General features: G+C 41.5%; 1 protein-coding gene across 1 annotated transcript; it reads left to right on the forward strand.

The window, feature by feature from the left end:
- Positions 1–2,573: 2,573 nt before the first annotated feature.
- Positions 2,574–8,816, forward strand: grap2b (GRB2 related adaptor protein 2b). The gene is made up of 7 exons (XM_076082987.1): positions 2,574–2,609; positions 3,134–3,221; positions 4,530–4,621; positions 5,934–6,056; positions 7,429–7,591; positions 7,824–7,901; positions 8,209–8,816. The coding sequence occupies exons 2-7, from the start codon at positions 3,144–3,146 to the stop codon at positions 8,392–8,394; spliced, it is 720 nt and encodes a 239-aa protein (XP_075939102.1). The 5' UTR covers positions 2,574–2,609; positions 3,134–3,143; the 3' UTR covers positions 8,395–8,816.
- Positions 8,817–9,441: the final 625 nt, after the last annotated feature.

Consider the following 9,441-nt stretch of genomic DNA (forward strand, 5'->3'; position numbering starts at 1 on the left):
CTCGGCCTCGTCGAGCAGAGGGAAACAGAATGAAACGGGATGTTTGCTCGCTGAATATTTATCATGAATCTCTTAATACATCCGTCACTCCCTCCTCTCCCTCCTCTCCCTCCTCTCCCTCGGCGTTCGACACTCGGTCACACACACACCGAGCAGAGTTAACGGGCCCGGTAATGCCGAATGGCGGCTCCGCATCGAGACGCCTCTACGACTCCTCTACGACTCCTCTACGACTCCTCTCCACCTGTTTGAACAGAGTTTTATGAGCTCTGTCCTGATGTGGGCTCAGGCCGTTAAACACAGTCATAACCTGTACCGCTTTGGTTTTTTGCTGATGCTGCATAATGGGATGTACAACATGCACGAGCAGCTGGGGGTCACCTTGGAAACAGCAAAATGTTCAACTTCTGCGACCACTGGACCGGCATAAATAAGACAAAAGAAGAAACCATGTTGTTCTCAGTGTACCGTAAAAAGGGTGAAATGTAACCGGCCTTTAGAAAAACGTCACAGAAAACATCACTAATATTTTGCTTTAAAACTATTAATGCTGGCTCTGTTTAGTTTATATGTCTAGGGCTTTTATTGTGAAAGGTAAGAAGGAGAGGTACGTTTGAATATGTTCGTACCAAACAATGGGCCTTTTATTTGCTATAGAAAAACGTAAGGGCGTGAACTGCGCTGCCAAGCAAATAGCGTCTCGCTGCTCCTTTATTTAAATTACGAAATATGAAGTCATTTAGTCTTCAAAATTGTCCCCTTCAACAGACCAATTCCAAAAGTTCACTGTAACATGCAGTATATATATATATATATATATATATATATATATATATATATTAGCATCTTCAGATAGTTTGTGGTAGTAGAAGCGCATCCTCTGCTCAAGCGGCAACCTCCTGTTCTGCCGAGTGAAGTCAAAGCTTCATGTGTTAAAGCTGCATTCTCTCTAGTGTCCACCAGGGGGCGACTCCTCTGGTTGTATAGAAGTCTATGAGAAAGTGACTCTACTTCTCTCTTGATTTATTACCTCAGTAAACATTGTAAACATGAGTTTATGGTCTCAATCTCTAGTTTCAAGTCTTCTTCAATACAGCATGATGTTCATTTAGTACATTATGGTCCATTTAGAGTCACACAGACCATAAAGCAGGGGATGCTTTAGGGCGGGGCTACACAGTGATTGACAGGTCTCTACCAGAGACATATACGGCGTCTCTACGTCACTCCTCCTCAGTCCACATATGGTCACTTCCTGTTTATTGTTTGCAAAAAGTCAAGATGGCGACGGCCAAAATGCCAAAAGGCTTCAAAACATCAGTCCACAAACCAATGAGAGACGTCACGATGACTACGTCCATTTCTTATCTACAGTCTGTGTTGTGTAATCTCCAGGTTATGTAAACTGCTTCTGTGGTAAATACTGTTGTTACGACCCGGTTCATTTACAGAAGAGGAAGTAGAGGAAGTAAAACATGAGGTTTACAAAGTTATTTATATGAAAAGTAAGGAGCTCTTTAGTTGAACATAAGAGAATGGAGGTAAAGGTCTGAACTGATGTCAATAATGCTTTTTTCTTACTGTCTGCTGCCATCATGTGGCACAAATATCACTACACCCAACCACGAATATAGAAACCTCCATCTTTCACAATCTACTGCAGGTCTGCTGCTCACTGTGTCACATCTTACTGTGATGAATGACTTTTAAAGATCCAGCGATTAGAGATGCGTTTCAGTTCCTGTTTCTCAGAGCGTCCACATCTCCTGCCACGATCCAGGACCTTCAGGTTTCCAACAGGAATGAGCCAAATAAACTTTGAGAAATGAAGTGAAGAGACTCTGTTGATGTGCACACAAAACTGTAAAACATGCAGAAGTTCCTCCCAAGAAACTAAGTTCAGGAAACCACCACTGAAATGTTGAACTCAACTTTATTCATACAACGAACGCCCCTTTAAATAAACCTGCAGCCCAAAGTGCTTCATGTGGCGATGTTGAAACAGCACGTGAAAACAATAAATAGAAAACAACAGGTTTAGCAAGACATTGAAAATAAATAAAAGTCAATAAAATAAGATTAAATAAACCCCATACAAAGAATGTAAAAAACAATGATAAAAAATAGGGCTTCAAATTAAAAGCCATTAAAAAGGTCAGTGTTTAGTGTGAGTTATTACCACGTCATCATTACAATGCAAACTGTGTTAAATGTTTATAGACTTTTTACAAACCAATAAATAAACATTAAACATCTTACAAGTAGTCCATTATGTTTATAGAAGTTTGATTAACTATCGATTAACTATTAATAAATGATGGTTATTAACAGGTGAAATAAAAGAGATTCAGCTGCCGGTCCTCCACTAGCTTTAGACTCATCCAGCATCAGTTCCTATGTGTGTAAGTTTCTAAACTTTCCATCTCACCGTATCGTTGCACCTGCATCTATTTCAGTGCGAGCATGTGAGTGCAAGTGGTCAGCAGCCACAGGAAGTGTGTCTCAGTGGCAGCTGCGGTCCGACGGTGCTTCCTGTGAGCTGACAGCTCCTCACTTCTCTTTGTGGACTGCAGGATTCCTGTTCTGCAGGGAGAACCGACACATAGGTGGTGAGTAACTTCGGGTTTGCTTCTCTTCAACGAGGCACAAACGGGTACTGATTGTCATGTTCTTTGAGTTATGGGTTTGTTGGCATGCTGTTTTTTTCTGAGACTGTCAACACAGACTTTCCTCTTATACTGAAGGCATATTTCCATGAATGAGTCCAGGTGAAGCTCTGTGATAGCTCATTGATTTCATCTTCAAAGCCATTTATTTTAATGTGCATGAAAGAGAAATGAACGAGAGGTTAAAGCCTTCTTCGTGGTGCTTTTTCCTGTGGATACGACATGTTTATTACACCAGAGTCAGCCCTTTGACACTTTATACATGTGCTCATAATGTGCATTACAGTCAACCTGCATCGGCATCGAGGTTAAATTGAGGTTTATTTTGATGAAAAGACATTTGAGGTGTCAGATATAATTTGTGTTTATGCCTGTATTTCATCATGTAGTTAGGACCTGCTTTTAAGGTTTGTGGACCTACACGTGTAACGCCTTTATACGTTTTATTCATTCCACCTTTCTCTCAGCTCCTTCACCATGGAGGCTACGGCCAAGTACGACTATAAAGCTACAGCCGGCGATGAGCTCAGCTTCAGAAAGGGAGAGCTCTTGGTGGTGAGAACACACACACACACACACACACACACACACACACGTGCTGTACACCAAACCCTCAGTATCTACGTAGTTCCTATACTTTGTGTCTTCAACAGCATAGCAGACGCCCAAGTTATGAATAGCTCTGTGTGTGAAAAGCATTCAAATTGCAGACTGCTGGGACAAAGAATTTACATTTTTTATGTAAATAACTGTCACCTACGTGACTGCACGTTCAGTAGGCGGTGGGCGAGATCAACAGCACTTTTTAATAGTTAGTGCAGCAGGTTATGAAAATGTGTTATGAAACTGCATCCTGCTGCACGTTTATGTACAAAGAAATAGCCCACAACGCAAAATAGCAACATATATGTTTTGTCCACGAAGCTAAATGTAAAATAAAGACCAATTTTCTGTTGGTAAACATAAGGACATATTGTTGTGGGTGGAGACAAAATAATTCTCTGAACACGCTGGCTAGCAAGTTTTATTGGCTGCTTTTTTTATGATGACTGAAAGCAAAAAACTTGTTTCTCTCAATATGTGCAGTCACTCAATCTAAGGGGTCGCGGGTGTTACTTGAGAAAGTTAACATTAAATAAACCAACGGGCCCATATCAGGCGGCCCCTACGCTGCTGGCAGACCGGGAGCAGAGCAGACGGGAGCTCCGGAGAGGACGGCTGGCTAGTTAGCTAGCTAGCTGGTCTATCTCCAGAGATGGCTAGTTAGCTAGCTAGCTCGTCTATCTCCAGAGATGGCTAGTTAGCTAGCTAGCTCGTCTATCTCCAGAGATGGCTAGTTGGCTAGCTAGCTCGTCTACCTCCAGAGATGGCTAGTTAGCTAGCTAGCTCGTCTATCTCCAGAGATGGCTAGTTAGCTAGCTAGCGCATCTATATCCAGAGATGGCCAGTTAGCTAGCTAGCTTGTCTATCTCCTGATGTGGCTAATTAGCTAGCTAGCGCATCTATATCCAGAGATGGCTAGTTAGCTAGCTAGCTAGTCAATCTCCAGAGATGGCTAGTTAGCTAGCTAGCTCGTCTATCTCCAGAGATGGCTCGTTGGCTAGCTACCTTCTCCACTCCAAGAGCTAGCTTGTTCATCTCCAGATTTAAGATCTCCAAGATTGGCTTGTACATGATGCATGAACAAAAACATTTTAAACATGTTCATATTCCTCCAGGTACCATACAGTTATGGACTCGTTTTTATTTCCGTCGTACCTCCAAATCAGTATTGAATGAAAGGAAAGCTGTGTGGTGTGTTCACCTCGACAGGACTTCAATGAAAGAGAACGTGTCTCATGTGATTGTGTCTCACTGTGTCAGATTCTGCAGGCCACTGGAAACTGGTACAAAGCAGAACTCAATGGGCGTGACGGGTTCATACCCAAAAACTTCATCAACATTCATCTGCCCAGGTAACACTCACATAGAGGCAGAGAGAGAAGCACACAGAGATACATACACATTGTGTATTTCACAATTAATAACATTAACTAACTTCTAAACTTGATGAATCCACAGAAAGTTGAGCTTAATGCATTTTTATTATTTTTATACATTTCATTAAGTAATGAAAGTGTCATTTCTTTGTCATTGGTGTTACCTATAGTGTAAATTGAAATGTAAAAAAATAATTCACATTATAACCTGAAAATTTAATTATGAGACCAAGTTTGTCTTTTTGATTATTACAATTCTTTAATAAAACTGCACACGCTTAAACATTGTCAGACTTAATTTGATTTGGACTACCATTTGTTTCTTCCAAACCAACAATTGAAGAGTATTCAAACAAGAACTGTTAGATACGACCTGGAAATAGACACAGACATGCACGCACAGAGCGCGAGCAGAGAGGTTGACGGCAACTACGCTTGTTACTGTTCCTGCAATAAAATATTTGCAACATTTGGACACGTAAACAAAAGTGAAACCTTGTTTACTCAAGCACAGCATGAAACATCATCCGAAAGCTTTTATTTGTGCAAACCTTTGTGCTGTCTGAGACAAAGCAGCCAGGAGGACAGAGGACAACGGATAGAGGACAGAGGACAGAGGATAGAGGACAGAGGGCAGAGGACAGAGGATAGAGGACAGAGGACAGAGGACAGAGGACAGAGGATAGAGGATAGAGGATAGAGGACGGAGGACAGAGGACAGAGGACAGAGGATAGAGGACAGCGGATAGAGGACAGAGGACGGAGGACAGAGGGCAGAGGACAGAGGACAGAGGATAGAGGATAGAGGACAGAGGACAGAGGTCAGAGGACAGAGGATAGAGGACAGAGGATAGAGGACAGAGGTCAGAGGACAGAGGACAGAGGTCAGAGGACAGAGGACGACTGATACTGACCGATCTGTGTTCTTCATTCTTTATGAACTTCACTCAGAAATGTTATTTATTTTATTGACGTCTTACATTTGTTTCCAGTGAGATATTAATGACTTGATATAGAAATGCAATGTTGTAAACATTAGTGTTTTGTTATATCTAAATTATAACTTCTAATTCTGTTCTGAATTTATTTTGTTTTTAAAATCCCATCTATCTTTTTAAAAAGAATGATTTCGTCATGAATGAGAACCGAGTACTGATAAGAGTCGCTTCTAGTAAAATCCTGAAGTTGACTCTCCCCACCTGTAGGCCACCGTAGTTCTCTGAACACCGTATTGTATTCCTAACTGTAAAGCCGCTGAGACCTCTTGTCGTTCCCTCCGTGACTCCAGCTGGTACCGGGAGGTCTTCAGCCGCAGAGAGGCCCAGGAGACGCTGCTGACACAGCCTGAGGGGGCCTTCCTCATACGGGGGAGTGGAAACACAGCTACGGGTTACTTCTCCATCTCAGTCAGGTGCGTTCAGTGTGTCTCCGTACATGCAGAACACTTTATGGTTCCATACATGCTGAACACTTTATGGTTCCATACATGCTGAACACTTTATGGTTCCATACATGCTGAACACTTTATGGTTCCATACATGCTGAACACTTTATGGTTCCATACATGCTGAACACTTTATGGTTCCATACATGCTGAACACTTTATGGTTCCATACATGCTGAACACTTTATGGTTCCATACATGCTGAACACTTTATGGTTTTAGCTGATTTTTAGAATATCGCAGGAAACTTTGATATTGTGCCACTGTTCCAAAGATGCTAGCATTAGCATACGCTAGGCCTCCTACAGTGGTGTCCACTTTCAAATTCAGATTTATCACTCTCTCTCTCTATATATCTATATATATCTATATATAGATATATATATATATACAGTATATATATCTATATATATCTATATATATATTCATATATCGAGAGAGAGAGAGAGAGAGAGAGAGAGAGAGAGAGAGAGAGAGAGAGAGTGGGTATATATGTGGGTGTCATTACCTTGGGACCTTATTCATGAATAAATATGAATGTTAGTCAACGGCGAGAGACAAATTCTTTTTTTTAATCCCGTTTGAATGACTTACACATGTGATGTTTGTATATTTATAAGATAATTTTGCACGTCAATAAAGTGTTATTTTGTCCTAAAACTGTTGAGGTATAAGACTGTAAAAGACACAATTATTACACACCTGAAGTGGTGTTCAGGGACGTCTCAAGCTGTGTGTTTAACGAGGTCTCACCGTTCTTCCTCGACCCGGCTGATGAAGAAGTGTGTGGAACAAAGCTAAGTTAGCTAGCGAGACAAGCTAACGGCCGAGCTGGTGACGTACACAAAACGTAATGATACAAACTGAGACTCTCTCGACGTGCAAATGTATCTTTTAGATTCATGGAATGATTCAAACAGGATCAAAACATTATTCTTTACAAAATAATACACCGACAGTGGGTGTGGAGGGTTATTACCTCTCATAGTATCTACTCACTGATCTTGATTGAAAAGGATGAATGTACGTAAATGACACACACACACACACACACACACACACACACACACACACAGGTCCACTGTGATGCTCTCTGGCCTTCCTTAACTTGGGCCCTTTTTTCACGTTAATGTTTCTAAAATATTTTGTGATGAAAATGAAATAAAAGCATCAAATTATTCACCTTTCAGTATTCAGAACGAGATTAAAAGACTGTTAAGAAGAAGCCGGTCGGGTTTCATTTCCTCATCCTCCCACATGTTGACGGATGCGACAGATATAGTATATAATGTATAAATATAGATTAATAAAGCGTGCTCTGTGCGTCGCTCCTCTGCAGACACGCAGCAAACGTGCAGCACTTCAAGGTGCTGCGTGACGGCAGAGGGCAGTATTACCTGTGGTTTGAGAAGTTCCCTTCTCTCAACCAGCTGGTGGAGTATTACAAGAACAACTCCATCTCCAAACAGAGTCAAATATTCCTACAAGAACCGCGACAACAGGTAGGAAACCCGCAGGAGGGAGTGTCACGTGAGTGATGGACTCCACTTGTATCAGTACTTTTTCATACGAGGACTTTATTCTGAAAAGTTAAATATAATGATATAAATACAGTGAACAGAAAACTTTTAAATACAACAACATGAAATACAGTCAATAGAAGTATAAAACTGTTAAATATAGTGATATAAATGATAAATACAGTTAACAGAAGTTTTGTCTTTGTCTTAAAAGCAACGAGGCTCGGCCAGTTTACCGCCTCCCACCGCTCCTCCTCAGCCCGACAGCCCACCTACACCTGCATCAGGACAGGTACTCGACAGCACTGTGTGTGCTTCTTCTTTAAACTACCCAGGCAAGATGCTATCAAAGAGAACATGTTTGTCAGCTGCATTTAAAAGCATATACGTCACCATAGCATGTTGTTTTTTTTGCTAAATTTAATTCTGGTTCGACAGTCTGGAGATCTCAGCTCACATGGATGCACAAACTGATGCACAAACTTCATGAACAAAGTGTGAAAGAATGCTTTGTAGGTAACAATATGAGAGCTGCATTGTCCGTCTGTGTGATGAGTCTCCTCTCGTCTGTCCTCCTCCTCCTCCTCCTCCTCCTCCAGCATGAAGCCTCCTCCGGGCTGCAGGTCAGAGCTCTGTACAGCTTCGACGCCAAGGAGAAGGACGAGCTCACGTTCAACGCCGGCGACGTCATCGAGGTGGTGGAGCGCTCCGACCAGGCCTGGTGGAGAGGCCAGCTGAGAGGCAACACCGGCCTGTTCCCCTCCAACTACACCAAACCCATCTGAGAGGAGCCGAACCACCTCCAACACGTCACACGTGTCCAATACTTCATTTAACCCTGAACTATAAACTAGCAGCTCAACCCTCTGTGTCAGAGTAAAAACACACACATCATTTTATAATTATGGTTTAATAAAACAGTGATGAGCCTTAATATTGAGAGCTGATATTCATACATTATTTTCACCTGCCCTGTAAAGAGGTGGAATGTAACCGAGTACATTTACTCAAGTACTGCACTGAAGTACAGTTTAGAAGTACTTGTACTCGAGTATTTCCATCTGATGCTACTATACTTCTACTCAACTACACCTCAGTGAACTGCTGTACTTTCTACTCCACTACATTAATGTTACTTTTCACATCAAGTTTTTTACGATTAAAGCATTTAATCTCTTTATAAAACATTAAAATTGATACACGTTAATGCCTCAGGTATTTTCTGATGATGATAAATGGTGGACGTGTTGCTGGACCCGCTGGAGGGAAGGGAGGCCCGGGAGAACCAGAACCAGGACTGAGAGGGGCAGACTGTCAGACCCTGCTGCAGTAGAATGAGAGGTTTTCCGAAGGGACTCTGGTGCTCAGAGACACTACCTCTTTAGTCCACAGGGGGCGACAGAACCAACACTAAATGAAAGTAGTCACATTTTTGAATGATTGCAATAGAGTACACATCTGGATTAAAATGCCTCACGTTATGTCACTGGTCCCATGAAGTGAAGTCTGTAACATTCGACTCACTACAAGATGTAACAATCCGGAAAACTCAACAGGTCCACCTGAACCATCTGGATCATTCATTCATTCATTGTTTTGAAATACTAAAAAGTAAAAAAGGTTCGTGAATACAATGTGACACGTTTATAACTCACTATATACATATACAGTGAGTACAGGGTCATAAACACGTGTTAGTTTATATTCAGTACTGCAAACTTACATTTCAGCATATTCTGAAAATAACAGAGTAGAAGTAGGACAGGTGTAACACAATGTACATAATAAACAGTAATATAGGATTTATCAATCATTCTGTTAAGGCTCTTATG

Source organism: Anarhichas minor, unplaced genomic scaffold (assembly GCF_050575085.1).
Source record: "Anarhichas minor isolate MPS153535 unplaced genomic scaffold, ASM5057508v1 ptg000114l, whole genome shotgun sequence".
Lineage (NCBI taxonomy): Eukaryota > Metazoa > Chordata > Actinopteri > Perciformes > Anarhichadidae > Anarhichas > Anarhichas minor.